At 42.7% G+C, this 18,869-nt stretch overlaps 1 protein-coding gene across 1 annotated transcript in view; it reads right to left on the reverse strand.

Moving 5' to 3' along the window:
* Positions 1–18,869, reverse strand: part of NUP210L (nucleoporin 210 like) — an 89,365-nt gene that overhangs the window by 27,688 nt on the left and 42,808 nt on the right. Inside the window, exons 16-28 of the mRNA XM_039218962.1 lie at positions 13,494–13,715; positions 11,828–12,001; positions 9,070–9,262; positions 7,216–7,304; positions 6,616–6,720; positions 6,217–6,318; positions 5,195–5,323; positions 4,758–4,885; positions 3,574–3,706; positions 2,296–2,358; positions 1,751–1,930; positions 1,290–1,370; positions 1,078–1,209 (exon numbers count right to left, since the gene is read on the reverse strand). Coding sequence (XP_039074893.1) covers positions 1,078–1,209; positions 1,290–1,370; positions 1,751–1,930; positions 2,296–2,358; positions 3,574–3,706; positions 4,758–4,885; positions 5,195–5,323; positions 6,217–6,318; positions 6,616–6,720; positions 7,216–7,304; positions 9,070–9,262; positions 11,828–12,001; positions 13,494–13,715 — 1,731 coding nt within the window. The remainder of the gene's footprint in view (positions 1–1,077; positions 1,210–1,289; positions 1,371–1,750; positions 1,931–2,295; positions 2,359–3,573; positions 3,707–4,757; positions 4,886–5,194; positions 5,324–6,216; positions 6,319–6,615; positions 6,721–7,215; positions 7,305–9,069; positions 9,263–11,827; positions 12,002–13,493; positions 13,716–18,869) is intronic.

Raw genomic sequence — 18,869 nt, forward strand, 5'->3', positions numbered from 1 at the left:
AGACAGAAAGAGAGGCAGAGAGAGAGGGGGAGAGAGAGAGAATCCCAAGCGGTCTTCACACTCAACACAGAGCCTGATGTGGGGCTCGAACCCGTAAGCCGTGAGATCATGACATGGGCCGAAATCAAGAGCTGGACACTTCACTGACTGAGCCCTCCGGGTGTCCCATCAAAGCTATTTTCACTCTATCACCAAGTACAGGCTCCTCAGAGATGCTGAGGGTTCAGTACCAGAAACCACAATAAAGTAAATATTCCAATAAAGCAAGAAAATAAATTTTCTGGTTTCCCAGTACACATAAAAGTTATGTTTACATTATACTATAGTCTATTAGGTATACAATAACTAGCATTATCTCTAAAACAATATACAATAATACTTTATCGTTAAAAAGTGCTAATCATCATCTAAACTTTCAGTAAGTCATACTCACCGATTACAGATCACCATAACAAATACAATAATAATGAAAAAGTTTATGGGGATGGGGGAGAGGGGGAAGGGGGGTGATGGGCATGGAGGGGGGCACATTTTGGGATAAGCACTGGGTGTTATATGGAATCCAACTTGACAATAAACTATGAAAGAAAAAAAATGAAAAAGTTTGAAATATAGTGAGAATTATCAAAATATGACATAGAGACACAGAGTGAGCAAATCCAATTAGAGAAATGGCACCAACAGACTGCGGTAGCCACGAACCTTCCATCTGTAAAAAGGACAGTATCCATGAAGCACAGTAAAGCAGAGCACAGGACAGTGAGGTGTGCCTGTGTATATACTTGGCATTCATAATGTGTTACTCACGTAACTAGATGCTCACAGATACCATATTACAGGAAATGCTGCTTTCCAGCATTCCAGCAAAGAATATTAAAAATTACATAGCATTATCTGAGTACTCAAACTGAATTCTTCATATGATTTGCAGGTTTCCAGAGTTCACAGAACAAGGGGAAAGGAGATAAGTAGTAATAGTGGGTAGTTTAGAAAGTGAGTCAGTCTAAAACCTAGGATGAAATAAAGTAAATTTACTATCAACATCCCTAAGGTAGTATCATAAACAAAAATTCATACCTCCGAATGCCTGGGTACCAGATCCAATACATCCCTTTTGCTCATGGACCAATGGAATGTGAGTCCGGGGTTGGCATTGCTGAAGGAGAAAGGAGTCTGGGTACTGGTCACTCCCATGACATAAACTGGCATCTGAAAAGAAGTGTGGCTGTGCTGTATGCCCTGCCCAGCTGGCACTACCCGACTACGGAGAATGGAGCCGCCTGACTGACCTCAGTCGCTGTGATGAGTCGAGTGGCAGGTGCAAGGATCCTAACGGCCCTTAGCTGAACCACCTCAACGTGTACTTCATCCTGCTCGACAGGGGAAGCAAGCTTGGGCTGAGTGGGGCTGTCTGTACAGTAGGCAGAGGCGCTTACGGCAACTACTCTGTGGTTATTTGGCACGCTCAACAACAAAAAATGTGCTAGAGATGTGTTTGTTATTGTTCCCTAAATGATACGTTGTGGAGAGGGACTATGTCTTATAACAATGCCAAATACTCTGTGGGGTTTTTAACTATAGATTACATATTTCCCATGCTTGGTTCAGAGGCTGTCAAAGGGTTAAGGTAAAGGTAAAGGACTCAAAGGGTTTTCCTGCATTGCTGACACCCTCCTCCTCATCACCCCACACCCCTCAACATGGTTCCCAGATGGAGAAGTAGAAGCAGAGCAGAACAAAGAACCCATACCTGGGAAAACACAATGACTTTGCCAGTATCTTCATTTACTGTCTGGATGGTGCCATGGACCACAGCTGTGCCAACTACCTTCCCTGTAACCTGCCCCCTCCTATTCACAACAGCCACAGTCTGGTTACTGATGGAGAAGTGAATGATGGACTGGGGCTGGGGGCCACCTTCAGACATTACCTGGAATTTAAACATGCCAGTGAAGGCCTGGAACATGGAGAGAAATCATCTCTCTTTTCCCCACATTTTGTTCAAGCAACTTGATCTCTTACCTTCCCCCACTTCCCAAGAGCTATATCCCACATCAACTAAAATGCAGAAGAAATGCAAGTGCCACACATCATCTATGGGGTTCCAAGAGGTAGCTTGTACCCTGTGCACTAGGGTAGAGGAAAGAACTAACTTTCTTCTTTATCTGATCCTGCTGTACGTGGCTGGGAGTAGACACGAGCAGGCCAATAGGAAGCAGGGTGTGTTTTGTGTTGGGGTAGGGCAGAGTAGCGTGAGGAGTACAGGTAAATTGTATTTCCTGCCTCTGACATCACCTGCATCATGTTAGTTGGAATCAGTGTCATTTTCTCTGGAACAAGTCTGAATGGAGGAAACACCTTGAAGAAGAAAAACAGAAACGCAAGAGGGATGCGCTAGAGTAAATTTCGTAATAAATGGTCATGCAGCTTATTCTAAGGAAAAAACCCTATACACAGACATGTATTTTACTTCATTTATAAATATGAATTTTATTTACAGTAGCAAAAATTACGAGAATGCTTAAAAATTATATTTCCACTTATTAGAATGAAAGTGGTCATTAAAGTTATGTTCATAATTATCTTTTTTTTAAACTTCTTTTCCAAACATATATAAAAAGCAAGAGAATAGGGGCAACTGGGTGGCTCAGTCGGTTAAGTGTCCAACTTCGTCTCAAGTCATGATCTCACGGTTTGTGGGTTCGAGCCCTGCATCAGGCTCTGTGCTGACAGCTCAGAGCCTGGAGCCTGCTTTGGATTCTGTGTCTCCCTCTCTCTCTGCTCTTCCCCCACTCATGCTGTTTCTCTCTGTCTCAATAATAAATAAACATAAAAAAAATTTTTTTTAAAGCGAGAGAATAGTAAAATGAACTTTCAGGTTCTTATTACCCAGCTTCGACAGCTGCCAACATATGGCCAACAACGAGCTTTTAATGACATAAAAAATACTTTTGACACAAGATTAGGATAAAAAAGCAGTATGATTCATCCGTGTTAAAATAAGCATGGGGGAAAATGAGGGAAATACACCAAAATATTAATACTGGTTGCCTCTTGAGTAGAGGAATAGGTGATTTCTTTCTGTGTCTTTAGTATTATTATTTTTTAAATTTTTAATGTTTTTATTTATTTCTGAGAGAGAGAGAGAGTGGGTGAGCAGGGGAGGGTCAGAGAGAGAGGGAGACACAGAATCTGAAACAGTCTCCAGGCTCTGAGCTGTCAGCACAGAGCCCGACGCGAGGCTCGAACCCACGAACCGTGAGATCGTGACCTGAGCTGAAGTCGGACGCTTAACAGACTGAGCCACCCAGGCGACCCTCTGTGTCTTTATTATTATTATTTTTATTTTGCTTTCCAAATTTTCTACAAGAAGCATACTACTTTCATACAGAAAAACAAAACCTAAAATAAATTACATACAGTTTAAACAACTGTATGTTGTTTAATAAATGATAGTTATACAACTATCATTTTATTCCATCAAATGATTTTTAACTTGTACAAACTAAACAGAAAAAGATGAATAAGGTAAATAAGATGAGGTATGAATTTTGGATGAGATGATTTCCTTACCTCAATGTGGCGAGGAGCCGAGGTGAATTTCCTCCCCACCTTGTCCCCGGCAACAGCCACAAGTGTGGTCTGCCCGACAGCGACAGCTCGAAGGATGTAATTTTCAGAGTACTTATCCTGCTCCTCCATGAGCCTGCAAAGACACGTGTTTTTAGGTAAGAAAGATTTGATTTTTAAAAATCTTTTTATTTTTGAGAGAGAGCGCGTGTGCGCGCGTGCACGAGTGGGGGCAGAGCAGAGAGATGGAGACAGAAGGTCTAACATGGGCTCCGTGCTGACAGCAGAGAACCCCTTGAGGGGCTCAGACTCACAAACTGTGAGGTCATGACCTGAGCCGAAGTCAGACCCTTAACCGATTGAGCCATCCGCACGCCCCGATAAAGATGCGATTTTAAGAGTAGCAAGTTATGCTTCTTTCTAAGATGCTTAATTAACATTTTCTGTTCATTTTAATTACAGTTAGAGGAACAGCCAGAAAATAAATTTCCAGAGTCAAGACAAAGTTCATGGCAAAGGCAGGAAGTTCCTGAAGGCCAAATATTTGTTCTAAGGCTCCAAAGGAATAAGGCCAATGTCAAGATAAGACTGGCAAAACTGCAAATATTAAACCGCCTTGGAATTTCTGCACCCCCTTTGCAGAGAGGAGTGCCAGCATGTCTGCTTTGGGGGACAGATCTGCAGCCCCGCTGTCCTGAAGCACCCCAGGGGATATCATCCAAGAAGTTTCATGAAATAGAAATATTCATGACAGGGGCGCCTGGGTGGCTTAGTCGGTTAAGCGTCCGACTTTCGCTTAGGTCATGATCTCGCGGTTCGTGGGTTCGGGCCCCGCGTCAGGCTCTGTGCTGACTGCCAGCTCAGAGCCTGGAGCCTGTTTCAGTCTGTGACTCCCTCTCTCTCTGACCCTCCCCTGCTCACGCAGTCTCTCTCTCTCCTAGAAATAAATAAAATAAAAACATTAAAAAAAAATAAAAAATAATAAAAAAAATAAGAAATATTCATGACATGTGTGAGTTTGTCCCACAAAACACAACTGAGGACGTGGAAGGGGGACTTTGTGCAGAGCCGGATATGGGGAGAGTACGAGGTGAAAGGCCCTGTGACACAGAAGGTGAGAAGAACACAGGGAGAGTGAGTGATCAGTGCTCAGCCTGGGGAGAAGGGGGTGTTGAGGTGGCACTCACGTCAGGGTGACGATGGCCGAAGCCAACTGCAGTTTAAGCTCCATGTTTCTGAAGTATTTATTTCGGAATGGGCGTTTGGAAGAGCCAAGAGCCCTCACGGTTACTAGCACAGTTTTACCTATTTCAACCTAGTGGTTAAAAAAGAAAGGTAATTTTAGTAGAAGTGTGTCATTCACCAAGGACAGTCTAACCCTTTGTGAGGGTGACAAGCTGTGTTGTGCTGAATGCTCCTGGTCCGGCTTTGATCAAATAGCCCTAACCCACACGTGCTAGTTTAGCTGCTCTTTAATACTGTTTATCTCCTAACGCTGGAGCTTTGTGCCTCAAAGACAGGTGTCTCCACGGACGTCCCCGGAGGGCCTGCTGCATGCACAGGAGCTGCGCAGACTCCGCGACGGGAGGCCTGCTTCTCTGACGCAGCACAGCAAACGCCTCACCTTATCAATCAGATCAAGCTCCAGCTCCTGTATGTCTGACACCCTGAGGTAGGCCAGTGCTGGGCCCACGGAAGCTAAGCACAGATCATAGACCTCCAAGGTGAGAAATCCGGAGTGTACTGGAACTAACTAGAAGGAAGAAGATGGCAGCCGGGTCAATGCTCCGAGCATAATCGAAACAACTATTTGCACTAAAAGCACAAAATACAACAACTTAACTTCCTTTGTGATGGGAACTGAGAGGTGACCTTACAGGTTTCAGGCACAGCACAATATATACTAACTGATAAAGAGTAAGGTTTACGTTGACTGAATTCAAGCAAAATACAACATACATATCCAGCTTCTTAACTCTGAACAGGGAACGTATTTCATGAAGAAAATCCAGTCCATTTATGCTGAAATCACCGGCGTGGTGGGGCCGGGGGCACGGCTGGGCGGACGAGGGGCCCTGTCCCGCGTGGGGCCTGCATGCAGCACTCTCCCCCTCCCCCACCCCCCACAGAACAAACATTGTGACCAAGGTAAGTACATTCCTTTGAGCTCTTAGAAGGAAAGGAAATATACACTTATGTTAATGTAAGTTATTATTCTTATTACTAAAAGTCAACTAAAAGCAAATGCCTTGGCATACTCACTACAAAAATAGCTTAATAAATGAGTTGTCATATCCTGACTAAAACGTCATATCCTTAGGTTATAAAGTCAATGACACATCGAAGTAACCACCCACTTCTGTGCTTTGAAATTTATAGAAATAAACCTTCTTTTAATGAAAACCTTACAATTAGATGTCTCCTATAGTGTTTCAGTTTTTTCACCAGAAGCAAAAATTGCCTAGCTAGTTGAAGGAAAAAAACCCCTTCGTTTTTGGTTGGAGAATCTATGTAATAGGTTAAAAAAAAGAGTAAATGTTACTTTATAACAAGTTTGAGACACACAATGGCATTTCCCCCCAAGCATTCTCATAAGAACGAGCTTTGATCTGAGCTATCAACCTGGGACCTATCTCTAGAACTCACCTGGATAGAGCTTTCTGCTTCCAGGTAAGTGATGGTGACAAGTTCCTGCTCACTGCTATTGACTGAAAAATAACCAGATCCTTCCACAAGGCTAAATATTTCCTATGGAAAGATTGGAGAAACAATATTCCAGTCTCTTCGGTTTATAAATAAGTCAAAGAAAAGTAACTCCTAGCTACGTGATGAAGGGTATGGGATTAAAAGATTAAGGTCAATGGACCAAAACCATGATTGTTAAAGTATTACTACCCAGGGTATTACACATGTGCTATGTATGCTTTTCACGGATTTTCAACACGTAAGGGAGCTTTTTTTTTTTTATTGCCATACCATTAACCTCAATAACCGAATGCTCTCCCCCCACCCAGGTCCCATCTCACTGGACCCTCCCACTCCTACCGTCACGTCAGGGTGGTTAAAGATGGTGGCATTCTCTGGCACTACAGTTACATCGTCTACCAGGAGCAGCTCTAGAGCCGCAGATCTGGGCGAGTTGGAAAGTTCCTAGAAATGCACAGGAACCACAAACATGAGTATAAACTTTTAATTCCTCAGCTGAGAGAAGATCTCATGGTCTGTGGGTTCGAGCCCTGCGTCGGGCTCTGTGCCGACAGCTCAGAGCCTGGAGCTGCTTGGGATTCTGTGTCTCCCTCTCTCTCTGACCCTCCCTTCCTTGTGCTCTCTCTCTCACTGCTTCTCAAAAGTAAACATTAAAAAAAATTTCTTTTAAAGGCTTAAATTTTAGTGATTTCTGTCTCTTTTCTTTCTTTCTTTCTTTTTTTTTTTTTAAATTTTAGAGAGAGAGTGCACATGAGCAGGGGAGAGGGACAGATGGAGAAAGAGAATCTTAAGCAGGCTCCACACTGCAGAGCCTGAATGGGGCTTGATCCCACGACCCTGGGATCACAACCTCAGCTGAAACCAAAAGTCGGACACCCAACCTACTGACCCAGCCTGATGCCCCTGATTTCTATCTCTCAGATAATAGTCTCCACTTACCTTTGGACTTTTATTCTCTGAATAGCCCACAAAATTGACTCCAATAAGTACAGTCCCTTTTAACTGATGTACCTTAAGAACCTGATGACCTGGAGATAACATGAGAAACAATAACATACAGAATACAAAAGTGTTTCCAGAAAACCAAAGTTTACCCTAATTTTTTCCAAATAATGTTTTACTGCAGAGAGGAGAAACTACTTTGTGGGGGAAGATACAAGAAACAGAAAACTAAGTTTTTGTGTTGACTCTGCCACTATATTCCTAAGAGACCCCGGGCAACTGCTTTATTTCTCGGCTTCTTTATTATTTGTTTATTTTTTATTGTTTTACATAAATAGGTTTTATTTATTTATTTTTTTAAGTTTATGTATTTTGAGAGAGAGATAGAGAGCAAGTGGGGGAGGGGCAGAGAGAGAGGGAGAGAGCGTCCCAAACGGGCTCTGAGCTGGCAGCGCAGAGCCTGGTGCAGGGCCTGAACTCACAAAGCTGTGAGATCATGACCTGAGCTGAAACCCAGAGCTGGTGGCTTAACCAACTGAGCCAGCCAAGCACCCCTCCTTGCTACCACTTTTTACACTAACTGTACCATACTGCTATAGTGTCATAGTTTTATGGTATTAGAACATTACAGTATACACACACCTGAATATTAGCTCTCTGGCTAAGCTCTTAGACTTGTCCTATGGGGAAGCTCCCTGTGCGGGGGGGGAAGGCTGAATCTTTACTTCGCCTTCTCTAGTGTTTCTTATTCTATGAATGGATATACCATCTATCCAAATGCTCACGCTAGAAATTTAAAAGCTAGCCTTTGTACCCCTTTCTTCTTCCCCTTTGGGACTGAGTTGTGGCAGACCACCGCACCAGCAGCCTGCCGTGAACCATGCCTGCTGGCATCCGTGTCTCCGAGTGGTCCTCACTCACCCTGCTTTGGGCAGCGGGAGCTGCTTGGATGAAAGCAAATGTGACACCAGCAGAGGCTTGGGGGGTGATTTCATATGAGGGCTTGCTGGTCGCTCAGAACCCCTGCCCGCTCCTCTGACCCGTCTGCAGGGCCCACTCACCGCACTCAGCTCCTTCTTTCTGTCTCGCCTTTGTGCTGCCCTGCAGGTCTCAGAGTCAGTGTGACTTTCTCAGGCAGCCGACTCTGTTCTGAAGTAGGTTAGGTTCTCCTGGTAAATCTTAAAGCACCTCATGCTTGCCCATCAAACATCTGATACAGGAGTAATGTTTAAAGTGTATGAGGGCAGAGGCCATCACTATCTCACGTACCATTGCATCTTCAGGTGCCTAGCGCAGGCCCTTACATGCAACAGACCCTCAATAAATATTTTCTAGTAAATGAATAACATTTTCATATTAGACAAATAATAGGCAATAAATACATTTAAAAAGTAATTTTATGTTCTTGTGAGAAACATTGCATCCTAGACCCTACCTTTGCAACCAAGGAAATCTACATTTTTGTCTGCTAAAACACACAATGATCAAAGATGAAAGGACACATATGATAAAATCTAAAATAAAACTGTCACCAGAGCACCTGGGTGGCTCAGTCAATTAAGTGTCCAACTTTGGCTCAGGTCATGATCTCACGATTTGTGGGTTCGAGCCCTGCGTCGGGCTCTGTGCTGACAGCTCAGAGCCTGGAGCTGCTTCAGATTCTGTGTCTCCCTCTCTCTCTCTCTCTCTATGTCCCTCCCCTGCTCATACTCTGTCTCTCTCTCAAAAATAAACAAACATGATAAAAAACACAAAAAATACATAAATAAAATAAACCATTATTCAAGGGAAATAAATAATGCAGAAACACTTGGCAGGTTATGTGAAAATATTCATAAGTCACCATAATACCATGTAGCCGGGTCTGTCCACTGCCATCATCCTTTGCTACCATCTCTACTGAATTATAATCTTCAAAATGCGCTAGTGTTTCATTTGAGGATTTCCATTCTAGCATTAGTGAACTGAAATTATCAAACTTTCTCCTGTGTTGATCAAACACTGCCAGTTCCAGGACTGTGTCCCTCAGGCTTGATACAGGAATCTGCATTAAAAAAAAAAAAAAAGAAAGAAAAGAAAAGAAAAGCAAGGCACCTGGGTGGTTTGGTCAGTTAAGCATCTGACTCTTGATTTCTGCTCATGTCATGATCTCATGGTTCATGGGTTCAAGCCCCATGTCAGGCTCTGTGCTGACAGCATGGAGCCTGCTTGGGATTCTCTCTCTCCCTTTTTCTCTGTCCCTCCCATATTCACACTTGTGCTCTCTCGCTCTCAAAATTTTTTTAAAAAAGGAAAAAAATGACATAGCAGGCAGTAAGATATCCCTGAAGCTAGGGGTCATGTTCCTCCCAATCTTTTTTCTTTGACAATTTTCAAACCAATGATGTGCTGAAAGAATGGTATAGCGAATGCAGATGCATGTCATCTGGATTCACCATTTCTATTACCTGCTCTCCAAGTTCCCACCCTCCAAGTGTGTGTGTCTGGGGTATTGTTTTTTTAAATATTTATTTATTTTTGAGAGAGAGAGACAGAGTATGAGTGGGGAGGAACAAAGAGAGAAGGACACACAGAAACTGAAGCAGCTCCAGGCTCTGAGCTCTCAGCACAAAGGGCTCGAACCCACAAACCACGAGATTCTGACCTGAGCCGAAGTTGGACACTCAACCGACTGAGCCACCCAGGCGCCCCAAAAGTTTATTTATTTTGAGAGAGAGGTAGGACAAGCAGGGGAGGGGCAGAGAGAAGGAGAAACAGAATCCCAAGCAGGCTCTGAGGCTTCAGCCCAGAGCTTGATGTGGGGTTCGAACTCATGAGATCATGACCTGAGCCCAGATCAAGAGTTGAATGCCATGGGTGCCTGGGTGGTTCAGTTGGTTAAGCGTCCGACTTTGGCTCAGGTCATGATCTCGCAATTCGTGAGTTTGAGCTCCGTGCCGGGCTCTGTGCTGACAGCTCAGAGTCTGGAGCTGCTTCAGATTCTGTGTCTCCCTCTCTCTCTGCCCCTGTCCTGCTCATGCTCTCTCTCTCAAAATTAAATAAAAGTTAAAAAAAAAAAAAAAGAGTTGAATGCTTCAATGACTGAGCCAATCAGGCACCCCGCAAATTTTCTTATAACTTTAAATTATTTCAGGGGCGCCTGGATAGCTCAGTCAGTTAAGCGTCCGACTTTGGCTCAGGTCATGATCTCACTGTTTCTAAGTTCAAGCCCCACATTGGGCTCTGTGCTGACAGCTCAGAGCCTGGAGCCTGCTTTGGATTCCCTCCCCTCCGCCCCTCCCTCACTCATGCTCTGTCTGTCTCTCAAAAAATAAATAAGCATTTAAAAAATTAAAAAAAAAAATTGGGGCGCCTGGGTGGCTCAGTCAGTAAGCGTCCAACTTCGGCTCAGGTCGTGATCTCACAGTTCGTTGGTTCGAGCCCCACGTCAGGCTACAGCCCCACGTCAAGTCAGGTTCCATGCTGACGGCCAGCTCAGAGCCTGGAGCCTGCTTCAGATTCTGTGTCTCCCTCTCTCTCTGACCCTTCCCTGCTCACACTGTCTCTCTCTCTCTCTCAGAAATAAATAAAACAGGGGCGCCTGGGTGGCTTAGTCGGTTAAGCGTCCGACTTTCGCTTAGGTCATGATCTCACGGTTCGTGGGTTCGAGCCCCGCGTCGGGCTCTGTGCTGACTGCCAGCTCGGAGCCTGGAGCCTATTTCGGAGTCTGTGACTCCCTCTCTCTCTGACCCTCCCCTGCTCACACTGTCTCTCTCTCTCTCCTAGAAATAAATAAAAATATTTTTTTAAAAATGTGACACTGAATGACAATTATAGAGATAACTTTTATTCTGCTCCATCTAAGTGGTTTTTAAAAAAAGTAAATTGTTTATAAACTTCAAATAATATTTCATATGGAATTTAGTTCTGAAAAAAAAATGAGTTCCTAACTGTAACAACTCATATTCTTGTTCTTTTATAATAAAAAGACAGAATAGTATAAAAGTCAAAAACAAGTGCTTTGGACTCAGACAGAATGTGCTGCTTTGTAGCTTTATGACTTTGGAGAAGTTACTTCTAGGAGTCTGTTTCTCTGACTCTAAACAGGAATAATTGGTTGCTCTGTTCTACACAGACTAAGAAATGACTTCTGTTCTTCTATGTTTGGAACTAAAGTCCGCCTCACTTAGTATACAGTCTGATGTTCTAGCTTCTCGGTTAGAAAACTCATTTATTACTCATTCCCTACTACTAGCCACGTTATTGCTTATCATTATTCTTTATGGGTCTGAAGTAGAGATGAATTCTATTACTTACCAATAATGCCAATAAAACATTTGTGAGGGAAAGATATTAATGAAACTATCTGGAAGTTTGGAGACATCTCCATTGTTTGTTGCCATAACTGTAAGCTGACTATGCACCTGTGTTCAGGGAGCAAGGTCACTGAGTCACTCAGTGTAGCCAATTCTAACCTAGTTTAATCATCTCTTTTCAGACACTATCAGGGAATGAATAACAAATAAAACAGTTGCCTTAACTTTAATAAGACAAAAGCCAAACTTCAAAGCATTTATCTCTAAGGCACATAAGACAAGAGTGCCAAGCTGGATGGCACCACTGTACTCACCAGTTGCTTGTTGTGCTGTGGCAGAGGGCATGGCTGGGCACCAGCTGGCACTCTGTACACTGGGGTTACTGCCATGCTGGCAGGGTGGGCACACACAAAGCGGACCTGCACAGCCTCGACAGCTGGACTAGGGTTCAGGACACCTGGGCGATTTCCAATTCGGAATGTCAGAGCCTGTAAGGAAACAGCAGAGCAAGAGGCAACCATGAGTAGGCACTCGACGTCAGTTGTGCCAAATCTACACGTTAGAATCATTCTATCTCTGGTGCAGGGTCTCCTTGGACATCATAATCATCAGTTCTTTTTTTTTATTAAAAAATTTTCTTTAATGTTTTTTATTTATTTCTGAGAGAGAGGGAGACAGCGCAAGTGGGGGAGGGGCAGAGAGAGAGGGAGACACAGAATCTGAAGCAGCTCCAGGCTCTGAGCTGTCGGCACAGAGCCCAACGCAGGGCTCGAACCCACGAACCGTGAGATCATGACTTGAGCCAAAGTTGGAAGCTTAACTGACTGAGCCACCCAGGCGCCCCATAATCATCACAGTTCTTAATTCTTTGTGCTAAGAGAAACAAGCATATCGTGGAAATTTGTAAGCAAAGGGAACATTAAGAAACCTAATTCTGAGGGGCGCCTGGGTGGCTTAGTCGGTTGGGCGTCCGACTTTCGCTTAGGTCATGATCTCGCGGTTCGTGGGTTCGGGCCCCGCGTCGGGCTCTGTGCTGACTGCCAGCTCAGAGCCTGGAGCCTGTTTCAGTCTGTGACTCCCTCTCTCTCTGACCCTCCCCTGCTCACGCTGTCTCTCTCTCTCCTAGAAATAAATAAAAAACATTAAAAAAAAAAATTTAAAAAAAAAAAAGAAAAAAAAAAAAAAAGAAACCTAATTCTGAGCAATTACTTGTATTTTCTTCCACCAAATCTTTTGTTCTTAGTTGGTAAAAAGTGGAAAAACTGTTTTGTGTTTCAACCCTTCTCTGGTGGAAGCACCAAGTGAGTAACAGAACATGGAGATTAAAGGCTAGCGGGCTCCTACGGGGTGACGACTATGACGCCGACAGCCAGCCACACATGACAACCTTCATGAGAGATTTTAAAAAGCAGTGCAGTTCTTATTGATTAAAATCACGTATCAATTCCTTGTGGGCTGATTGCACAGAGTCATACACTGAATTCTCAACCTCAGTCAAACTGCAAACCTTTGTTACTAGTGTTGATAGAAGCAGGGCGTGTAGCTGGGTGGATCCCTCACTATCTCTAAAATAATAAAACTAACTGAACTGATAAAGGGCAATATGCTATCTTATCTGCACAGTTCTAACTGGTTCTTCAAAACTGCTCACCACTCACAACTGCTAAACAGTCAAATTGCTGACAGATGACACTCTAACCTCCCTCCTTGCATCTGTTGGTTAAGCATCTGACTCTTGATTTTGGCTCATGATCTCAGTTTGAGTTTGAGCACCGTGTCAGGCTCTGCACTGGTGGTGCAAAGACTGAGATTCTCTCCCTCTTTCTACCTCTGCCCCTCCCCCGTTCACTCTCTTTCTCAAATATACATAAATAAGCATTAAAAAAAAAAAGAATCTGAAAAGGAATGGCTAGAAGTACAAAAGATTTGGAGTGTAATTGCTAAAAGAAACATTAAGGGAAAAAGTATTTTCCTCCTTACTTGTTCCCCTAAATCCAGACACTGGACCCGGTAGATGTACTGGTTCTGTTTTCGCTTAGCTGGCAGCCGGACTTGTGTTAACTCAATTTTCTCTGACTTCTCCATACTCAACTCCAAAAAGAATCGGGAGGGCTCCAAGATCCATGGAAGGGGGCCCCCTTCAAATACCATCTCCTTTGCAGACCGCCACGTCACCAATGCCGCTTCCACAGGGTTTACAGCCTGATGACATTCAAAGAAATTATCCTTGATTGGTCAACTCAACAGCTTTCTCAAGTGAAAAACTGGCAGATTGCTAATTCCCAAATCAGAAGACACATACGTGTCGCCTCTCACTTGGAAGTTTCATAACCTCTGTACCTATTCAGATCCTGCCGATTATTCAGGCCTAACCTTGGGGCATCTCACCCATTAATGTGTACTCATTCCAGACCACAAGCCCTGCCACATCCTCAAGTTCTTGCAGTATTCATCTCGACTAAGCATTTGTACATTAGGTCATCTCCTAACGCTGTTTAAGTGTGTCAAATGCTTCATATGTGTGAGTCTAATAATTCTTATGTGGAGCACCTAGGTGGCTCACTAGGTTAAGCATCTGACTGTTGATTTCAGCTCAGGTCATGATCTCATGGTTTGTGAGATGGATCCCCATATCGGGCTCTGTGCTGACAGTGTGGAGTCTGCTTGGGATTCTCTGTCTCCCACTCTCTCTTCTCAAAATAAATAAACATTTAAAAAAATTCTTCTTGGGGCACCTGGGTGGCTCAGTTGGCTGGGCGTCCGACTTCGGCTCACGTCATGATCTCCTGACTCATGGGTTCGAGCCCCGTGTCAGGCTCTGCTGACAGCCAGCTCAGAGAATGGAGCCCCTTTCAGATTCTGTGTCTCCTTCTCTCTCTGACTCTCCCCTGCTCACACTGTCTCTCTCTCGGAAATAGATAAAACATTAAAAAAAAATTTTTGTTTTTAATTCTTCTTATGGTTTCTACTTATGTAAAAACTTCTTCAGAGAAGAGTATCTTCTACCTAAATTTTAAAAGAGAAATGTTTTGGGGCATCTGGGTGGTTCAGTAGTTTGAGCGACCAGCCTTGGTTCAGGTCATGATCTCATGATTCTTGACTTCAAGCTTTGTGTTAGGCTCTGTGCTGACAGCTCCGGGCGTATTTCCAATCCTCTGTCCCCCTCTTTCTTTGCCTCTCCTCTGCTTTTGTGCATGCACATGCGCTCTCTCTCAAAAATAAACATTAATAAGTACTAATAAAAGAGAATTTCTCTTCCTCAGTGGGATTTAATACAATGTTGTGCACATAAAAGGTATTGAACAATAGCTCTATAAGCATTTAACACATTTTTTAGGAATCACTTATTTTTTAAGGTTTATTTATTTGTTTTGATAGAGACAGAAACAGCACAAGCAGGGGAGGGGCAGATAAAGAATCCCAAGCAGGCTCCATGCTGTCAGCATAGAGCCCGATATGGGGCTCAAACCTAGGAACTGTGGGATCATGACCTAAGCTGAAATTAAGAGACAGACACTCAACTGACTGAGCCACCCAGGTGCCCCTGCATAAGCATTTAAGATCTATCTATATTTTGAGTATAGTTGAAACAATGTTATATTAGTGTCAGGTGTATAACAGTGATCACAATGTCATCACAAATGGTATGATCACATTCTTTTTTATGGCTATATAATATTCCAGTTTGTGTATGTGTATACCTACACACCAGATCTTCCTTACCCATTCATCTGCTGATGGGCACTTGGGCTGCTTCCATACCTTGGCTATTGTAAGCAATACTGCAATAAACACAGGGATGCATATATCCTCTCAAATTAGTGTTTTCATTTTTTTGGTTAAATACCTTGTAGTGGAATTATTGGATTGTATGGTATTCTTTTTCCTAATTTTTATTTATTATTAAAATTTTTTTAATGGTTTTATTTTTTATTGAGAGACAGAGCATGAGCAGGGGAGGGGCAGACACAGAATCTGAAGGAGGCTCCAGGCTCTGAGCTGCCGGCACAGAGTCTGATGTGGAGCTTGAACCCACAAACTGTGAGATCATGACCTGAGCCGAAGTCTGACGCTTAATTGACTGAGCCCCCTAGGTGCCCCTCTGATGTTTATTTTTGAGACAGCACATGTGCGCAAGCAAACAGAGGAGGGGAAGAGAGACAGGGAGACAGGATCCGAAGTGGGCTCTGTGCTGACAGCAGAGACCCCAATGCACACCTCGACCTGAGCCAAAGTCAGGATGCTTAACTGACTGAGCCACCCAGGCACCCCATGGTATTTCTATTTTTAGGTTTTTTTTTATGTTTGTTTATTTTTGAGAGAGAGAGTAACAGTAGGAGAAGGGCAGAGAGAGTGGAGACAGAGGATCTGAGGAAGACTCTGGGCTGACGGCAGTGAACCCGATGCAAGGCTTGAATTCATGAACCCGTGAGATCATGACCTGAGCTGAAGTCAGCGCTTAACTAACTGAGACACCTAGGGGTCCCAGTTCTCTTCTAGGTGTCTTTATGGTTTCAGGTCTCACATTTGGGTCTTTAATCCATCTTGAGTTTTTTCCTATGTATGGTGAAAGGAAGTAGCCCAGTTTCATTCTTTTTCATGTGGCTGTCGAGTTTCCCAACACCATTTGTTGAAGAGATCTGCCTTTCTTCATTGTATATTCTTGCTTCCTTTGTCAAAGATTAAGTGACCATATCATCATGGGTTTATTTTGAGCTCTCAGGTGTGTTACATTGATCTACACATCTATTTTTGTGTCAGTACCACACTGTTTGGATTACTACAGCTTTGTAGCATATCTTGAAAGCTGGGATTGTGGTACTTCCATGCTTTGTTCTTTGTCAGGATTTCTTTATCTATTCAGGGTCATTTGTGTGGTCCCATATAAATTTAGTATTATTTGTTCTGGTTTTGTGAAAAATACTGCTGGCATTTTGATAGGGATTGCACTGAATCGGTAGATTAGATGGGCTAATACAAACATTTTAATATTAATTCTGGGGCAGGGTGCCTGGGTGGCTCAGTTGGTTAAGGGTCCCACTCTTGGCTTTAGCTCAGGTCATGATCTTGCGGTTCATGAGTGCATCCCTGCACTGGGCTCCATGCTGACAGTGCAAAGCCTGGTTGGGATTCTCTGTCTCTCTCTGCCCCTACACCTTGCTTGTGCTCTTTCTCTCTCAAAATAAATAAACTTAAAAAATATTTATTAATTCTGGGGCACCTGGGTGATTCAGTCAGCTAAGTGTTCAACTTCAGCTCAGGTCATGATCTCATAGTTTGAGTTTGAGGCCCTCATTGGGTTTTGTGCAGACATTGCAGAGCCTGCTTTGGATCCCCTGACTCTCTATATCTCTCAAAAATAAACATTTAAAAAATAATAATAAGGGGTGCCTGGGTGACTCAGTTGGTTGAATGCCTGACTTCAGATCAGGTCATGATCTCATGGTTAGCAAATTCAAGCCCCACATTGGGCTCTCTGCTGTCAGTGCAGAGCCTGCTTCAGATCCTCTGTTTCCCTCTCTGCCTCTCCCCTGCACATGCTCTCTCTCTCTCTGTCTCTCTCTCAAAAATAAACATTAAACAATTTTTAAAATAATAGTATCAAGTCTTCCAACTCATAAGCATGCAACATCTTTCCATTTGTTTGTGTCATCTTCAGATTCTTTCATTAGTGTTCTACAGTTTTCTCAGTACAGGTCTTTCACCTCCTTGGTTAAGTTTATTCCTAGGTATTTTATTCTTTTTGGTGTAATTGTAAATGGTGTTATTTTCTTAATTTTTCTTTCTGCTACTTATTAGTATATAGAAATAACATTGATTTCTGGGTATTAATTTTGTATCATGAAACTTTACTGAATTCATTTATTATAATATTTTTTTGGTGGAGTCTTTAGGATTTCCTATGTTTAGTATCATGCCATCTGCAAACAGTGATAGTTTAGCTTCTTTACCAATATGGATGTCACTTATTTCTTTTTCTTGTCTGATTATGGCTAGGACTTCCAGTACTATGCTGAATAAAAGTGGTGAGAGTGGGCATCCTTGTCATCTTAGAGGAAAAGCTCTCAGTTTTTCACCATTCGGTATGATGTTAGCTGTGTTTTTTTCATACATGGTCTGTATTATGTTGAAATATGTTACCTCTAAACCCGCTTTGTTGAGAGTTTTTATCATGAATGGATGTTGAGTTTTGTCAAATCATTTTTCTACATCTGTTCAGACAATCATGATTTTTTTTAAAGTTTATTTATTTAGTTTGAGAGAGACAGAGAACAAGAGCAGGGAGAGAGAGGGAGAATCCTAAGCAGGCTCCACATAATCAGCACAGAGCCTGATACGGGGTTTGAACTCACAAAACTTTAAGATCATGACCTGAGCCAGAATCAAGAATTGGATACCAACTGAGTCACCCAGGCACCCCCAAGATACTCATGATTTTTATCATTTGTTTTGTTGATGTGGTATATCACATTGATTGATTTGTGAATATTGAACCATCCTTGCTTTCCTGGAATAAATCCCATTTGATCCTGGTGAGTGATCCTTTTAATGTATGGCTGTATGCCCTTTGCTAATATTTTGTTGAGGACTTTTGCTGTTATGTTCATCAGTGCTATTGGCCTGAAGTTCTTTCTTTGTGATGTCTCTGTCTAGTTTTGGTATTATGGTAATGCTGGCCTTGTAGGATGTACTTGGAAGTTTTCATTCCTTTTCTATTTCTTGGAATTGTTTGAGGAGAATAACTATAAACTCTTCCTTAAATTAACCTGTGAACTCATCTTGTCCTGGACTTTTGTTCATCTGCAGGTTTTGGATTACTGACTCAATTTCATTACTAGCAATCGTTCTGTTCAGATTTTCTATTCCTGATTCAGCTCTGGAAGATTATATGTTCCTAAGAATTTATCCATTAAATGAGTATTTTATTAAATTAGCAAATAGCTTTTGTCCTAAAAATATAAGATAATATATCTATACACTTCATCCTATTTTTCAAAGAACTCTCACTGAAGGGGTACAGTCAAGACTGGTATCCTATTTATAGGCGAACTAACTTGTTTTAGGAGAGTAAAGTATTATCAAAAGTGTAGGTTATTTTCCTGTGCCACACAGTGTCTACAATAGTGACTAAGTAGCAAAATGAAGTACAGAGTTAAGCAATCATTCTAAACATGTAAACAAACCATGCCTTAGTATTTCTTTCCTAAATTAGTCAGTCATACTCATAATTGAAATTATTTTTTTAAAACTTTTAAAAAATGTTTATTGGGGCGCCTGGGTGGCTTAGTCGGTTAAGCGTCCGACTTTCGCTTAGGTCATGATCTCGCGGTTCGTGGGTTCGAGCCCCGCGTCGGG

This window comes from Hyaena hyaena, unplaced genomic scaffold (assembly GCF_003009895.1).
Source record: "Hyaena hyaena isolate Hyena2069 unplaced genomic scaffold, ASM300989v1 scaffold_783, whole genome shotgun sequence".
Taxonomy (NCBI): domain Eukaryota; kingdom Metazoa; phylum Chordata; class Mammalia; order Carnivora; family Hyaenidae; genus Hyaena; species Hyaena hyaena.